The sequence below is a fragment of the Anas platyrhynchos genome, chromosome 5 (genome assembly GCF_047663525.1).
Source record: "Anas platyrhynchos isolate ZD024472 breed Pekin duck chromosome 5, IASCAAS_PekinDuck_T2T, whole genome shotgun sequence".
In the NCBI taxonomy this organism is placed as follows: Eukaryota; Metazoa; Chordata; class Aves; order Anseriformes; family Anatidae; genus Anas; species Anas platyrhynchos.
Window position 1 is genome coordinate 47355838 of NC_092591.1, and position 17533 is coordinate 47373370.

A 17533-nucleotide genomic window follows, 5' to 3' on the forward strand; every position below is an offset into this window, starting at 1 on the left:
TTTTTTTTTTTCCTTTGGCTTTATAAATTTCAAGGTGATTTTTTTTTTCTCTCAAGTCTTTGCTTACTATTAGTGCTTCAGTTTTATGACCTCCATTTTTGTTTTTGTTATTGTCATTGTTTTGGTTTTTACTTTCCTGCTGCATATTTCAAGCAACTTCAGAGCCCAACAGCAATACTTTTGGTAAACCTGACTCAAGGTAGTGGCTGTGCTACACAAAAGCACTGGTCTGACAGCTAAACCTCTGGGCTGTAGCTTAAGGGTAGAATGAACAGCAGTTCCCTGTTACGTGCAATCCACCTTGTCTTTTCTCACGCCTGCTGTTTCCTGTAGGTTTGGTGGGGAGTAACCACCAAACCACCTTGGCTTTGTGTATGATTCCCCTGTAAGTCATTTACATACAGACCTATAGTACTTTCTTTCCCTCAGAGGTGCAATGACTGGAGCTGAGGGCTTGAGGAAAAAGTGAAATAGTAGTTGCTCTAGGTAAAGGTCCAGAGAGAAGGTGAAGTTTGTTGTGTAGTAAGTCATAAACAATATTACACAGAAGGAATGGCCTCCACCCCACTGTGGGAGAGGCATTTTGTATGTAATGTGTGCAAAGAATTTTTGTATTTTTGTTTTTTCCTGCTCTACCTGTTTCTTCCCTTTTTTTCTCCATTTTCTTCTTGCCCATGGGAGAACATGTCATAATCTGACTCCCCAAAAACTAGTTAATAGGGATTTTGATGGTGATTGCAATGAAAAATTGAAGCACAAAAAAAAACGTGGATCTGACTTCCTTCTCTTTGGTAGACTGTCCAACAGTGGCATGAATTTCTGTGAATACCTGAGCTCTACAGTTGCCATTGTGTCCAGAATAAGCAAGTGCCTGTGCAGGCAAGAATTAAAAATAAACCATGATCTGGATGTTTACTTGAACTCTAGATATTTATCTGCTTGGTTCCTTCCTTCTTTCACAGAGCTCTTGCAAGGAGTGAGAGCTGGAAGGTCTCTTCTGGTCTCTAATCACAATTTGTGTGTGTGTGTACCAGAGGATCGGTATAGTATCTGACCACGGGATGTAGAACTGCTGGGGGTGCTGGGTATTTCTGCTGGTCCCCAAGACCTTCTGGTATTCATGGGCTTTACTGATTTCAGCCTTTGACTCTTAGCAGTATTTCCTTTAAACTGTGGGAGTGCCTGTCTGGTTGCACCTGGTGTCTGAACAACTAAATATAGTGGCTAATGATGGGGACTTTGTCAGGGGGAGAAAAAAAACAGTTTTGTGACTTCATGAAAGCAATTTTATTTGAACAGATATGGACTTTACTGAATCTTGCCGTGGGTTTTGTCTGAGGACTAGGCAAACAGTTTACAGGTCACATTTATATTATCTAATTGTTTTTTCTTTAAACCAGTGTGAGTAATTTGTCTCCTTTTGTGGTGTGTTTACTGTACAGAAATCAGTTCAGTCCTCCCTCTTCAGGAGACGGCTAGGAATCCGGGCTGCATTTGAAGTGCTTTCTTCCCTGAAAGAGGCTCCTGCTAATGCAGAACAGTAAGTGAAGGATATTGAAACTGTCGTTCACCTTGCAGAAAAAAGCAGGTTTCTGTTCCTCTTGTTTAGTATATTAACTGAGGACCCCTTTTTGAAGAAAATGACACTTTTGCTTATCTTTTCATTTTATTATTGATTCAAGTGAGTATTTATAACCTGTTGTTTGGGATTTTTATGGAGTCTGTTTCCTTTTTATTTCTGTGTTTCCAAAAATAATAAATAAAAAAAACCAAAACCATCTGCCATCAAGATAGCTATCTGTTTCAGGGCCCATCCTCTAAGCACATCCTGTCTCCTTTTAAATAGGCCGTACGTCAGTGCTGGGGCCTTGTTTCAAGTGCTGCAGAAAGTTGAAATGGATTCTCGCTGCAAGCAAGCAATCATGAGGGTAGGAGCTTTAAAACTTTGGTGGCCAGGAAATGTCTGATGGGACAGCTGTGGAAACTGAAATGCTTTTAGTCTCAGAACTGGTCTAGGAGCAGTAGCTTTCAGCTCAGCTGCCTGTATGCTGCTTTCTTGCTGCCTGAGCAGAGGCACAGCTCAGTGTCTGTTTGTGTGTTGGTCTTTGCCTACAGAGTTTTTGTTCCAATGATTTCTCCTTAATATTGCTGCTACTTTGGTTACTGTGAAGAGGAAGGTATCCACATGTAGGTGGTGTAGGGTAATGAAGACTTTTTGTTTTACAAAGCCATAGTTGTCAGAGGACAGAGAAATTGACAGGAGGTTTAAGTTGCAGGAGTTAACAGTATGGTATGAGCCTATTATCCAAAAGTAATGTTGCTTTTTAAGAACAAAATTGCAGCAGGTTTTGGAAGTACATATGGTATGAACTTCTGCCAAGAGAAAGTGATAGTTAAGAGCCGATTGTAATAACATGCCAGCAGCTGGTTGGCTCGAGTCTGAAGGTTGGAAGCGGAATGAGGAAGTGTACGTGTGTTGCTTCCCATTGTTGTCTGGGATGGGGATTGGATAAACAGAATAGCCTGCAAATAAATACCATGCTCTCTACTTATGTCAAGCTGTCCATTGCATTATTTAAGTATGCAAATCCAAGTTTTAGTTCTAGTTAGTTGTGTGTTTTTTTGTTGTTGTTGTTGCTGTGTGTGCTGCAGTTGCAGTTAGCATTTAGCATGCTATGGAAGGTTCTTCTTCATTTTACAATTTGTAAAAATAATTCCATCTTTCCAGGTAGTCATTTCTGCAGAATGATGATAACTAACATACTTTCATTCTTAGGATCTCTGCAGAATAGCAGTACTAAATGAGACTAAGTATCCAAGCATCCTTAGAGCAAGTATTCCAAGTATCATTAGAGCATGCTTCTTAAGAAGCTTGTGATCCCAGAGCAGGAAAACAGAAAGGGTGAAACAAATCCCAGTCATTTTACAGGTTAGAATTAAAACAAAGGATATTGAAGCTCACTCTAATACCTTGTGGTTCAGGTTGTATTACAGCTGTATTCCTAGGCTTTTGAGATAGTCTGAGAGTGCTCATGTGTTCTGAAGATGCATCTAATGCAGGTGTTGATCTGACTTTCTCTTTCATGTGAAGTCACTCAAAATATGGTCCGGTGACCATCTGTCTGCTGCCCAGTTCCAGAAGCTCTTTGAAGAACTAGACAAAGATGCCATTAAGCAAGTATGTACCTTACAATTATTTATCAATACTAAAAGTGATCATGGTTTTGAAAAAAAAAAAAAAAAAAAGTGATAGTATTATGCTAGGTGTAGAATTAAATACATTTTACAGTTCTGTGAACACAGGGAATGATTAGGTGTTGTTGATTTTAAGTTGTTTGTAGATTGCTCTAACAGCCACAAATGGCATTGCTTTGGGGAGCTTTTGCAGCATTAGTTTGAGATTGCCAGGTAGTGTTAAATATATGAAATGCCTGGTTGTTTTCACAGCATTTTTAACCTTCTTGGGCAGACAAAATAGGTGAGGGCTGTATTTATGTTTAATTTGTTTAGTAGGAAGGTTAATTATGATGGAACAAGGAAGAGGTAAGCTTCCAGCATAGACTTTCTGAAAAAAGTGCTCTTGAGAAACATGTATGTCTGTAGTAAATCCTTTTTTGATGAAATGCAAGAGATTTGTCATGTCGTGACAGCCCTATATTAAAACAATGCATCTCCACCATATGTTCATGTTCGCAGAGTAAAAAATAGATTCAAAGACGTTTCTCTAGACCGTGAAATATCAGAAAATCCTTTTGTGTTTGGCTTTTCAGCATCCTCCCAGTCCAGAGTACCAATCCCGTTTTATGCAGCAAGTGCAGTTTGCCTTTGGCCATCCTTACTTTGGCTACTTGGGGAATGTGGTAGCCCTTGCAAACATTGTTTCTATCTGCGTAAGTAAGATTATTTCTTTTTTCGTGCTGAAAAAATCAGTTCCGTTTTTGTTCTTTTCGCCTGTGTTGTAATAACCACTTTCTGTGGTAGGTATCTGTGTTTTGCATGCTTTAGCAGTGTACAGTCTTAGGAGACAATACTCCTTGGTTAAGGATTATATTCTGGCATGAAGTTAGTGAATATATTCTAAGCTGCTTGAAAAGATCCGTGTAAAGTTTAAGGTATCTGTGTTTTTATCTGTGTTTAAGATCTGTGTAAAGTATGTCCTGTTCTTATGCTAAAAAATCTGCTTTGTGCAGCAGTAAAGCAGTGGGTTCATAAAAGATTTCTTGTCTTTTAAGGTGGTTTTGGTGATGGATGCCGATAAGCAGCCTTCTGAAAGAGATGACTTCTTCTTGGGGGTAAGATGTGACAGTATTCCTTTTTTTTTTTTTTTTTTTTTTTGCTGTTCTCTGATGCATTTAATTCTAACCATTTTTCTTATTTGGGGGTGGTGGTGAAGGCTATCAACTGCTTCTTCATCCTATACTATCTGCTGGAAATGTTGCTGAAAATCTTGGCGATGGGCTTGAAAAGATACTTATCATACCCGAGCAATAGGTTTGATGGACTTCTGACTGCAATTTTGCTGGTAAGATATATATATATATTTTTTTGGTTGGTTGATTATTTTTGTTTTCAACTTCTGTATTCCTGGATTCAGTGTCTAGGATGATGAGGAGGTGCAGGAGCTAGCAGGATTGTTCTTTATTCAGCACTGTTTCATGTGCTGAGTTAAACAGCTTGAGCCGGTATTGTGGTTTTCATGGGCATGAAGGTTTTGGTAGTGAATGGTACTCTTAGTGTCCCTTTTTTGGAGGTAGGTTTTTTGAAATCAATGTAAAAGGTAAGATTTCTTGTTAATTATCCTTTTTAATGTTACGTGGAAACATTGAGCTCTTCGAGTTATCACATGAGGAACTCTGTTACATAGCTAAACATCGCTTTTCAATAAAAAAGTGTCAGAAGGTTATTATTACTGTTTGGTAAAGGCCTGAAACCGGTATGGCAGAAGAGGTCAAATTCACTGTTAGTGTAATTCATTCAATATCCTTGTGATACATATATACATATATCACCATTAGATTACTTTGGAGGAATTTCTAGTCAAAAATATGTCAATTTCAGAGCTTAAAACTGAGTCAAACTAGTGTTTTAAAGCTCTCAAAAATGTTTCCTGTCAAGAAATGTAAGTAATTTTTAAAACTTAAAATTTACAAAGTTAAACAGCTTTGACTTTCTTTGACTTTTCTTCCCTTCTCCTATCTAAAGGTTTTGGAGATCGCAACTTTCGCAGAGTATGGATTTCCTCATCCTGGTTGGTATGTAATCTCCTCTAACTGTTGCAATTTCTTGAGAATTTAGGGTGGGTCAGGGGAATACACACACACATTCATGCACACTTATGTTATGCTATAATTGTCCATAAGTTTCCAAACCTAGGAGAAGTTCTTGCTATTACAATCACCAAAGGCTAGGCAAAATGGATAGGTGAAAAAAAGTTATCTAATCTCTTCATAAATCTTAAGAGGTCTGCTTCTGTGTTTTTTGAGAAGGATGTGTTTGTTACTTGTAATCTGATCTAAAATAACATCTTAGCAGCAGACCTATGCTTTTGAAAGGTGCAGAAAGAGGAATTTGATACTACATACACAAAGAGCTACTAACCTCATGTTTCAATAGCAGACTGTCCATAAGCCCAATTATATGAACTGCTAAACAGCTAGCAAATCCCCCTTTACCCTACCCTGTACATTAAAGACTGAGTTTTATTTCATTCTGTAAAATTTAGTATGAAAAATCCCATAGATTTTTAAACTGTTAATCTGTACTAGAAATAAAATAGCAAGTAAAAGTGTCTTGATTTTCCTAAGTTCAGACAGTTCTTGGATTATTATCTTAACCTTTTTTCATCATCAAAGCCACTAAAGTAATCATTTCTACTTTTAAAATGTGTGAACTGCAGACACACCAGAAGAGGAAAGCAAAGGACTTTTGGAGGACTTTGTGAATCTTACTTTTTTTGGGGGGGGACTTAAAACACATTTTGATACTTCTCTTCATACAAGCTCACTCCTAAAATGCTGACTCTCCCTAATTTTTCAGGATATTTGTTATGTTGTAAATTAAGATAACTTCTGTCATTACACTAGGTCCTTTATAAAGAGACCAGGTGAAGTAACAGCTAACAGTGCGTTTATTGTTGAACACTTTTTTCCCATTACTCAAAAGCATTGCCATAGGGATGTTAATTGCTAACAATTTAATGTCATTGACTCCCATTGTCCTCATGGTTGATAAGTGCTTCCTTATATCTAGTGTAAGCTGCCCTTGTTTCAGCATAGGCTTATTATCCCTTGCCCTCTTACTGTGCACCATTGAACAGCCTTGCTTCTGTCTTCTTGGGGACCTCTCTGTACTTAATAGAAGGATGTCACTAGATTGCTCTGAAGCAGTCTTTTCTCAGGCTGAGCAAGTCTAGTTCCTGAAACTGTAGTGGCAGGGCAGGTGCACCAGCCCCTGGCCATATACTGTTGGCCCTCTGCTGATCTAGCTGTAGTTTATCTCTTTCTTATACTGATGATCCCAAAAGTGTTCTAGTTAGTCATAGGTTGTAAAAAGTGTTTATATGAGGAAATAAAATTCTTTTTTTTTTTCCAAAACAAATCTTAATATGGCACAGACATTAACCAGAAGTTTGGGGGAATTTGCAGTTATCTGTAGCTCAGTAGCTTTAATTGTCTTTCTGTCATGAACTGTTTCTCTGACTTATTATTTTCTTCCATCTTCCCTAGGAGACCTGAGTTCATGGGCTTGTTATCGCTGTGGGACATGGTTCGATTGGTGAACATGCTAATCGTGTTCAGGTTCCTGCGGATCATTCCTAATATGAAGGTGTTTGCTTACTCCTCCACATTTCTGATATCTTTGTTAGTCAAATTATAAATTTTATTAAAGCCTTTTGTAATGTTGTGTACTAACTTGCGATTCTTTCCCACCTGAGTAGGCACAATACCTCACAAACTCTCTTTAGGTTGTTTTCTCCATTGAAAAGCCAGGGAAGTTCTGTTGATGTCACTGCAGTTGATGTTAGGATTTTAAAGTGGGTAGAGAAACATCCAGAAATACTTGCATAACTTACATAAGGCTTCAGTCTGAACTAGGTGACTGGATGTGAAGTCCTTGAAGAACTTCATACTCAGGAGGTGATGGGCTTGCTATCACTAGATACTGCCAGACAGTTTAGTTCAGTAAAGGTTTTTTTTTGTTGTTGTTTTTTTTTTTTTTTGAATTAATCCCTTTTTCACTTTCTAGTTTTGCATATTTATACCAGTGTACCTATTTTTGAATCTGAAATCAGTTGAAGTTGTTTGTTATCCCATGCTTAGACTTCTTTTAATACTAAGTCATTGCAATCAGGAGTAGGACTTGTATCTTAATAAATATCCACCTGGTGTAATTTCTGTGGAAAGTACAAAATAGACATGCTTCTTGTTCCATCCGTATTAATCACCCTGAAGTTGTATGGGCACTTACATTGTTATTTTCCCTGTTCTGATCTTTACATATAGCCCTTTAGGTTGTGGGAGCCTAATTGTACCTGAAAGTTAGCATGATGGCTGCGTATGAAAAAGAGTACATCACTGTTTGTTCATTTTAAGTATCTCGTGCAGATATCATATTTCCCTTTCCTGATCTATTTGTTTATCCTTTTAGTAAAGATAATTTGATAAAGATTGTGAATGGGGTGAATGTAATGCATATCAAATTCTGCTTTGTTTTAGTTCATGGCTTTGGTTGTTACTACATTGCTGGATCTGGTAAAAAACTTGAGAGCCTTTGCAGGAATCCTCGTGGTAAGTCATAAAGCAAGACTGATGAACACATACCACTTATTATACCGCTGTCTGTAAGACAGGAAATGACAAAGTAAACCAGGGTCTTTGGATGACAATTCCTATGAACCATAATATTTCACCATCATCAACTAATTCTCTAGAGCATGTCTTGCAAAGTCGTAACAAACTACTGTTTTGTTATGGCCAACATGCAGTGACTGTGCCTCAATTACCAGTTTCCTCCAGGAGTGCCTTTAAAAGGTTATTGAAACTTGTCTAAAGTACTTGTCTCAGGCTGGAAATTCTGCTTTCAAAGAAAAACTCATCTGTTTCTAAAGTGGCCTCTCTATCCTTACCCTGTCTTGCTTATGTTAAATTAAATAGCAAAACAACTTTAAAACTGTTCTCAGATGAGAAAGTCTTAAGATGGCTGGCATGTTTGGACATGAGGTTTTGTGAAAGTCCCTGCCATCGTGTTCAAAGTGTGTTAAATGTGTACAGCATAACACTCTGTAAATGGATGATTCAAGGATGTATCACAACGTGTGATGCTGATTACATAAAGTCTACATTTCCTAACTCTTTGAGTTTCTGGATTTGCAGCTGTGTCTTCCTGACAGAGCAAACAAGTGGGTGTCTTTATTTCTATATTTTATTGGGTGTTTTTATTTTTTAAAATACCTTAATTTGAAATAATGGTTAAAAGAGCAAGGTTTTGCTGTGTGTTAGGTGTTATCCGAGAAGTTGTTCTAGTATATCAAAACAAAAACTGACTTAGCATGCAATTTATCCAGAATATCTGGTTTTTGTCTTTACTAATCTCTGCTTGTATCTGTAGGGGAGGGACCTTCAGTTGTGGCCTGGAGAGGTTTATGTTGCAATTTTAAAAAAAATAAACATGCTGTAGGGAACTACTGAGAAATACTTTGGGAGTGCGCAAACCAGGACATTAGTTTTTACAGGTGAAAATAGGAGTCTCTGGGTTCTTCGGAGCCTAAATACCAGTCTTGCATATGATAGGACCAGCTTCAGTGTAATGGGAGACTTTTGGCAGTTGTTGGAAATAAATAAATCCCCATGTCTTTCCAAAGCAATTGTAGAAAATGCTGCCCTGCCTTATGGTTGCTCAATGGAATGAGCAGTCTAAAGACTGCCTGTACTCCTGGTAATTTTGTGATTTCTTGCTGAAGTGAGTACACTACGGTAAAGGAGCACACATTTGCTTGTCACCCCAGTTACAGGTTGCGAGGGTTGCTTGGTGGCTAGGCTGGGGAGGCAGTGATTGACGTTTGCTGCTGCTGAATGTGAGAAAGCCCATATGTCAGAGCCCTGGGAGAGAGCACTCATCAGGTGAGCTCCCTTGTGCTTTACAGTAGGACCCCGAAGCTGCACTGCTACTGGCATGGCTGTACCTGAACTACAGAATTCTGCTGGAGGCTCCTTGCAGTCCTGACAGACACAGCTAAGATGGCAGGAGCCTGCAGAAATAGCCTTCAGTTTTAGTTTAGACATGATGCTGTAGTGTTTCAGCATGGTGTCCCTACTCATTCATGTAAGATATAATGCTTGTGAAATGTCATCTGCGGATTGTCCTTTGTGCTGTGAGTGTCAACTGTAGTTTTGTACCAGTTGTGGGGCAACTCTGCAACAGCATTTGCCACTTCCATTAATTTAACTTGCTTTTACTTAAGGCTGAGTAGAAGCTGTCACTGTGAGCCTTCTACCATAGTCAAGTCCCACTGCATTACCTGCTGATGCAAAAGATCTTTCCGAATTTTAGCCTTGAGCATATGCTGATAAAGTAATATAGCTTGTTAGCTAATATGTTAGGCAGTACGTCTGTTGAGATGTAATACCTTTATCATAGAATAAAATCGACTTTATTGCAAGGGCAGATGCCCCATCTCCTGGCAGGTTGTGGAACGGCAGCTTCAACTTCAGTAGCATTTAAAATGCTGGGATTCATAGATCAGAGCAGTCCCTTCCTTTCTTCACAGACCTTCCTGGGGCTGTCTTCTAGCAAAATACAGAAAAGTGAATAAGGACACTTCAATTTCATCAAACACTGATCTTGTCTCATGATGTCCTGGAACAAATAGTTCCTTACTCAGAGAAGTATAGATTATTTCTAGAACAAGCTTTTTAGGTCATTTTGCAAGTTTTAACAGTAGGTAACTGTGTAAGACTGCGAAAACCTTCTTTTTAAAACGAGGTTTGTGTTTTCCTAACAAGTGAAGTTCTTGGACTGCAGTTCCAAAATCATTTAATTATGAAACCTTGGCTTTTAGATTAATATAACATTTTAGAAGAAGTTGCTAATGTAATACTGGCTTATTTTTGTCCTTACGTTAGGTTTTGTAAAAGGTGATTTTCAATGAATCTAACAAAAAGCTCCCCAAATACTTAAGTTATTCCTTGTACATATAGGTACTGTTTTTCTTTCTTTCTTTCTTTTTTTTTTTTTCTGACAGATCATAAATTAAATTGATGTAATGTATTTTAACAACGGAAAGTTAAATAGAATATTAAAAAAAGTAAGAGCAAGCAATTAAAAAAAAACTCCAGACATTAAGAAGTATTTTAACTTCAATGGGTTTTGGTGTTGTTCATGACCAGAATCTTTTACTTGTGGTACTAAGCTGAATTCCATGTTTAATTGCATTGTTTGCCTATTTAGTGTCAGAAATATTCAAAACTAATACTTAAATATATTTCTTCCAGGTGGTTTTCTATGCATTTGCTATAACTGGCATAATGCTGTTTAAAGGTGCTGTGGTTCCTATGGGAAATACCAGGTAACATTCTAAACATCACTATTCAGAAAGAAGTACTCTGATTTTCAAAAGCATCTGCAACTCCATGCCTCTAAGCTGTTTCTGTGTCTTTTTTTTTTTTTTTTCCTTCTTGCTCTTTAAGCTGGCCTTACTTACTTTTCAATCACACAGGCTTTTTTCATTTGCTACCCTTTCAGTTTTCTTCTTGGTGTGTTGAAATTTCCAGTGTGCTTATCTGTAGCTCAAAATTTTAACCTGCTGTAGCTTTAATGATATTTCCCTTGTTTTCTGCGCACATGAGGTACTTAACTTTAATCACGGGAATCTTGGTTTTTGACGTATAGTATGTAGAAAGGTGTGCTCATACCAGACCAATTCTCTTGTAGTGTTGTCAATACGACATATAATAATGGCACTCTGCAGTGTGGGACCTATGAACAGCTGGAATATTGGCCGAACAACTTTGATGACTTTGCTGTAAGTCTGATCATAGGTGGAATCCAAACCTCTTTCCCTCTGTGCCTGTCCCTGTCCCTCATTTTCTGAGGCTTTTTAACATGTGATGTAGCAACTCAATTTCTGTTTTACTTGTGTTATTCAGGCAGCAGTGGTGACCCTTTGGGATGTGATGGTAGTGAACAACTGGCAAGTCTTCCTGGAAGCGTTCTCAAGATACTCAAGTCCGTAAGTAGCAGTAATAATACCAAAACAGAGCTTATAAAGTAATGAACAAGAATTATACACGTATTAGTATTTCTAGCAGTTAAGCATGCAGCTAACCTTTCTTTTCTTTCTAAATACCATTTTAGAAGGTATTGGAAACTGGTTTGGTAGCCGTCTTGCTCCAAAAAAGTGTGAATTGCTTAAGTGAATTTTAAGCAGGTTTGCAACGTGCATTAGGTCGGTGGGTGGCTCTCACTGTAGAGCCAGTCTCACAGAAGAGATGTAAGTGAATCACTGTAAGATATTCTGGATTGCTTCTGCATTTTCCCTGGAGGTAAATAATGTTTAGAAGATTTAGAACCTAGGGCATATCTTTCATTTGCATCCCATTATTTTTTGGGAATGTTTGAATTAACTGGATAGGTTCTAAATTAAGCTGTTTCACTGATGTTTGGCTGGTGAAATCTTAATGCAGTAAACCTGGGAAATTTACTGTTTGATTTCTGTGGAGTCCGGATTTCATGATTTCCATGTCTTGAATCTAGCAGTTTGAATCAAACAGAAGGAAGTGGTTCTTCATCCAGCATGTAGTTAAGGTGTGGAATTCTTCAACAGGCTGTTGTCTGTGATAAATGTTTAATGTGGTCTGGTGAAGACTGCACAAGTTGTGAAAGAAATCCTTTGGGATCTGCAATGAATGGAAGCTACCTCTAGCTCAAGAAATCTCAGAACTGCAAATGGTTGGAGATTGGGAGAGCTCTGAGGGGGTAGCCTTTTAGATATCTAGTCATGTTCTTGAGCTTTTTTCATGTTCTTCCACTTTTGACCACTCAAAGGACACTAGCCTAGATGGATCTTCTTCTTCTACTTTACTTATTGTCTGTTAATCTGATCTGCAGGTGGGCCAAGATCTATTTTGTAGCCTGGTGGTTGATCTCATCTGTCATCTGGGTTAATCTCTTCGTAGCTTTACTTCTAGAGGTAAGAAAGCATGTTTATTTGGTGTTGGATCCTGATAGCAGCTTCTGGTCTGTACGGGAAATAAGAAGAACCCAGGAAACTTTCTGGGAAATGCGAGTTGGTTTTGTGTGTTTGCTTAATCTTTTTCCCTATCTCCTCTCAGATGTTGAGGAAACATTTTCTTTTTCCCAGAAAATTGTGTATTTTTTTTTTAACTTTGTGACAAATCTAGTTGCATTTCACAGGGCGTATACATTTTTTGTTTCAGCTAACTCATCATAAAGATGTGTTATATCTTTAAATATTTTAGAAATGCTTCTCTTGTACTATAATATTATTAGCATTTTAGCATTTAACTTCAGCTTTAGTTACCCAAGCTGCAAATATTTTTTGCATTTGTTTTGTCAGCAAATTAAGCTATTTAAGCTTTACATTTCTGTTTTATTTGGTGGTCCTTTGTCTCTTTTCACCTCCAAGTTTGGATTATTACCAAGTTCCACACTAGAAGAGTGGAACTGATTATTTATTTTGAAGAGGTTGTTGTTTAGAGCTTTTTTTAAGAAGCCATGGAAATATAGGTACCTAGTTAATGCCATGATGAACGTGTAGTTTCGCTGGTCTCTTGTGTCTCTGTACTTCTCTTGAAAGTTTAATTGTCTTTTGAGCTTTTTGATGGTGAAGGCAACAAGGGAACATTAATTGTAACGATCTAATCTATGTTAATCATATAAGCCTTGCATAAGTAATGGCAGAAAACGAACATCTTTAGAGGACTTCACCCCATCTTAAAACCAATGAAAATTTCTCTTCTGGAGATGTGGTGGTGTTGTTGTTGCTTTTTGATTGCACAGATAACTAAAATGTGCTGCTTTATGTGGAATGGTAACTAGATCAATTTAGGTGAGATGAGTCTCATGGTAATCTTCAGTCTTACCCCTGGGCATGTTAGGAAAGACTTTAAGTTCTGACAGGAGGCCAGTCCCATAAAGTTTTCTGTATGCTTGCTTCTGAAGGGCTCTGGACAGTTTGTTGTAAGAGCAAAGACAGAGCATACTGGAGCCAGAGAGGATATCACTAGGATGTCACTATTTTTCTCTTTTATTTTTTCCTCCCTAAACTGTCTGCCTGCTCCTAGGTATTGATTCATACAATTAAAAGTGGATTGGGGAGGATGAAAAAAACAGAAGCTGAGTTTTGTGACTCCTGGACTTAGAATATGTTTATATATATATATATATAATTATAATAATAATAATAATTATTATTATTTTTTTTTTTTTTTTAAGTGGAAAAACTTCAAAGCAGGTGAACTCTTGGGTAGTTCACACAGTTATCCTGGGGAGGCAGTCCTTGCTAGGCATAGGAAGCAGCAGGGTTATTTTTAGTTCTGTTGTTCTTTCAGTGTGGTGAGGAAGTTATTCCATAAAAAAAAAAAAGTTATTCCATTCCCAAAAAACAGATTTGAATAGTGACCCACAGTCAATAAATATGCTGATGTGCTGATGACTAAAATTACTGCCAATAAATAAAAACTGCCACTGTTTAAAGCGGTTCCCCTCCCCACCTCCTAATGTCTTGATCTGACAACCTCTTTACTGATGTCACTAGAAGTAGCCTTTAATTTTTCTTTCTGCCTCTTTTATGTTCCAGAACTTTATCCACAAGTGGGACCGTCGCTGTCATCGGGAGTCTCTCTCAGATATTGAATACCAGAGGACAGTTGAACTAATGTTCAGGTGAGTTAAACTAGGCTCAATAATCTACTTAATATGCAAGAGGGTAAAATGCTTGTTTCTTATTTTCTCTGTCAAAAGCAAACTGCTTCATCTGTTACCTCAGAGAAACTCAGTATATGCTTTGGTTTAGGCTTCCTTTGAGTTGCCTTGTTATCCTTAACCTTTATATGCTTCCTGCCAATAGCATTGTGGGTGAAGAGGTGTTGGAAGTGTGTGTGTGGAGGGGGCTATGCTGAGAGGTAGAAGAAAAGGGAAGATGAGGAAAGTGATGCAAATTCTTGGCTTATTATGAAATTGTGGGTGGTGAGTTGATACTTGATGATCAAGCACACATAGAACTTCTGGTGCACGTCGGATATTCAATAGTAGCATTGGGAACATGTTCTCATTGGGGAGATCTTTCAGGAAAACAAATTTACTGACCTTCAGTTGTATTGTACTGTGTGCAGGAAATTGTTTCCCTGCTCCTTATGGGAAAACAGCTGCTGGTTTCCATGACACATCTGCAAAGGATGGATCACTTGCAAGTAGATGCATCTTTAGGGAGCATCAACTTTATTGTAATTTTAATTCCTCGTTTCAAGAATGAAATGAGCACATGCAGCATCTCTGTGTGCATTGCAAAAACAAATGCTGAGAACTTCCCTTTGCTGTCCCTAACAACTCGTGCTTTTTCTTTGTAGAGATGTTTTGGAAGAACCTACAGAGGAAGAGCTGATGGAAAAACTGCACCAGCATCCACACCTGCACTTATGTAGGTGACTGATGGGAAGGACTGATTTATTTAGACCTCTGTTTTCTTGAGGTTGTGAGCTGGAAGAAACTGGATGGATTTTCCGTGAGGTGCTGTTAGGAGAGGCTTGCAGGACAGTATGTAAGGTTTTGCTTGGTAATTCTTTGAAGAAAGAATTTTTTTTATTGTTAATTAGTATCTTTTTTTTTTTTTTTTTTTTTTTTTTTTTTTTTTTTTTTTTAAGATATTTGAATCTTTGCTATTTTGACTTGGTTTTAAGTTGCAATTTTAGAGGAATATTGCAGCTATTATTTTTATAAACTGTTAGTACCAGAAAATTTTATTTTCTTTTTTAAGATGGTAAAGTGTTAAAATGACAGTGCACTTTAAAACATGAACTTTGTAACCACTAAGCCTGCTACTTTGAAAAGCACAAGAAAATAGAGCTGCCTTTTATGGTAGAGGATCGTGGTGAGGGTTGAGTCCTGCAATTCAGGAATGGATTAGGCAGGGCCAGAACAAAATCCTTCACCTTTCCATAGAGAAACACTATTTTTCTGAAACGTGACACAAACCTATCTTTCTAAATTTACAGGAGTTACTCACTTTTAGAACACAAATTAACTTTATATAATCACAGGGAGTGGTTACTTCAAACCTCTTTCTTTGTTTTTGATCTAGGGCTCATGCTAGTTGCACCATGCTGGTAACATTGAGCATTTGTGGTTTTCAGTGTGATAAAACCCAGCTCTCCTTTAGAGGAGATATTCTCTCATGTTGCTTTTTAGTGAACTCTTACTTTATCTTCCTTCCAAGCCCTATTCTACACTGTATTGTATTCCATGAAAAAGGTGAGGAGAATGAACTTTGTCCAGAAGGTAGCATCACAATCACTGCAAGTCTCCCACTTAAAGGGAGGGGGAAAAAAAGGCTGAATGGGATAATCAAAGCTTTTAGCAGTTCAGTTTTTGAGTCTAGGGAATTGGAAGTGCTCAGCCGGTGTTGCAACATCATGTTCTTTTGTGGCTTTGTGGCCACGTGCTATATACCTGAGTGGTACTTTTTGTGTGAATAACTTTGTCAACAAATCTAAATTTGAGAAATAACAGTAAATTATGTCTGCATGCTTTTCATTAGCCCTTAGTATTCCTCTAAAAAAGGTGTTTGTTTGAATCTTTGTCACGTAACTAGGAAATCACTATGAAGAATATAATCAATTCCAACTAAAGTTACTATATGTGAAAATGAAACTACCCTTTGGGGTGCTGAATTTTCACTGAAACACTTGTCACTGAAATAGACATTGCTGTGGTTCTCCGCACTGACACAGGCGTGGGGAAGGTAAATGATAATATAGCTCTTTATAAATGTATGAATTACCAGGTCTTTTTTAGGTAACAAAACATTTGAGGAAAGTGCCAAGCTTCATCTTATTTACTTTTTCCCTTTCTTGCTTTCCCTCTCTTGTTTTGTTACTAGTCTTTTCTTAGTTTTGTCGCCCTAATGCAGGAAACAATCTGGGATAATGGTGCAGTTGAGCTCAAAAGCATATTTCTGTATTGTCGTCTCATCATTTAGAAGATATGTGGTGGTTCTTGTCTGTTTCCTTATCTGCTCTTAATTTTCCTTGTGCTTTGAAACAAAATACATGTCTTCTAGTTTGCATATGTGTAGCACAAATCTGAACTGAGTGCTGAGACACTCAGCCATCTTTCTATACTTCTGTCATCTTGCATCTGAAGCCATGCTCTTGTTTTGTGTTCGCTTTCTTTCCTCTGATCTGTAATCCACTCATTAACTCAGCTGCACAGGTTTCAGTGACATTACCGTATTTATTTTCTGCCACGAGCTTAGAACACATGTCATAGCAAGTAGATAAAAGTGTCAGAACACTTTTTTTTTTTTTAGGATAGTTTCCACATTTATGATTAAATGAAGCTAAAAGACCAATTTATTGGTACTGTTAATGGAGTTCAAATACTCTGCTTACCTTTTCACTCTTTTTTTGTTTTCCACTTTTCTAAGTACTTTGAGGAGCCACTTTACCTCATCAAAAAAGTAAGTAGGTGGCCAGTTCCTGACTACCTCCAAGCTTTTTTCTTTTTTCTATTTCTCAAGCTTTTTCTTTGACCATTACATTTTACATTCCACTACAGTCTACCAAAGCAACATGATTTGGTATGGGTTTATCAAAAACATCATAACTGTCTCCACTATGCAGTTTTCACATCTGGACAAAAGGGAGTAGTCTTAGTCTTGTTCTTGTTTCACTTGTGTGTAATAGATGGGAAGTGTAACTAGAAGTTAATATAAAATCGTGGTATGTAAAGGCAGTTGTACTGGAAGATGTAACTAACTGCAAGTCTTGCACAAAAAATGTATAAATAATGAAAATGAATGTATGTAACCGGGTAAAATTTGAGGTTTGTATTATTAAAAAAACAAGTTTCTTCTTAAAAATATGAAGACAATTGAGGTGTTACAGTGATTCCTGTGTTGTGTTTTTTTGTTGTTTTTCTCTTTTTTTTTCCCTCACCTTTCTGCTAACGATTTACCTTGTGTTTGGTACCTATTATCATTTTTAGTTGAAGGTTGGGCTTGTGAAAGAGGTTACATGCAGGTAGGACACAACTGCTTGATTTCAAAATGCAGAACCTAAAATATGCTGCTCGATTATCTCCACTTCTAGAGGCATGTGGTGTCATCTTAAGGTACCTGAGATGCTTAGTTTTAAAGATGAAACTTCTTTGGAACTGAGTGAGGATGTTGGGGAGTTTGGTTTCCGTATGCATTTCAGTCTTTGATGCATCTGCAAACTGGATTTATTCTTTTGAATCAGGTTCTGTTTTTTTAAGAACAAGAAAAAAAAATCTATTCTTGGTCAAGCTAAAGGCTTTC

The 17533-nt window shown here is 37.5% G+C and overlaps 1 protein-coding gene across 1 annotated transcript in view; it reads left to right on the forward strand.

Annotated features, from left to right (window-relative positions):
- TPCN2 (two pore segment channel 2) overlaps positions 1-17123 on the forward strand; it is a 29862-nt gene extending 12739 nt beyond the window's left edge. Inside the window, exons 11-25 of the mRNA XM_027458079.3 lie at positions 1443-1540; positions 1847-1928; positions 3092-3178; positions 3771-3890; positions 4233-4292; positions 4394-4522; positions 5203-5252; positions 6726-6825; positions 7716-7787; positions 10491-10564; positions 10930-11020; positions 11145-11227; positions 12106-12187; positions 13817-13902; positions 14586-17123. Of these exons, the coding sequence (XP_027313880.2) occupies positions 1443-1540; positions 1847-1928; positions 3092-3178; positions 3771-3890; positions 4233-4292; positions 4394-4522; positions 5203-5252; positions 6726-6825; positions 7716-7787; positions 10491-10564; positions 10930-11020; positions 11145-11227; positions 12106-12187; positions 13817-13902; positions 14586-14664 (1293 nt within the window). The 3' untranslated portion in view covers positions 14665-17123. The remainder of the gene's footprint in view (positions 1-1442; positions 1541-1846; positions 1929-3091; positions 3179-3770; positions 3891-4232; positions 4293-4393; positions 4523-5202; positions 5253-6725; positions 6826-7715; positions 7788-10490; positions 10565-10929; positions 11021-11144; positions 11228-12105; positions 12188-13816; positions 13903-14585) is intronic.
- The last annotated feature ends 410 nt before the right edge of the window (positions 17124-17533 follow it).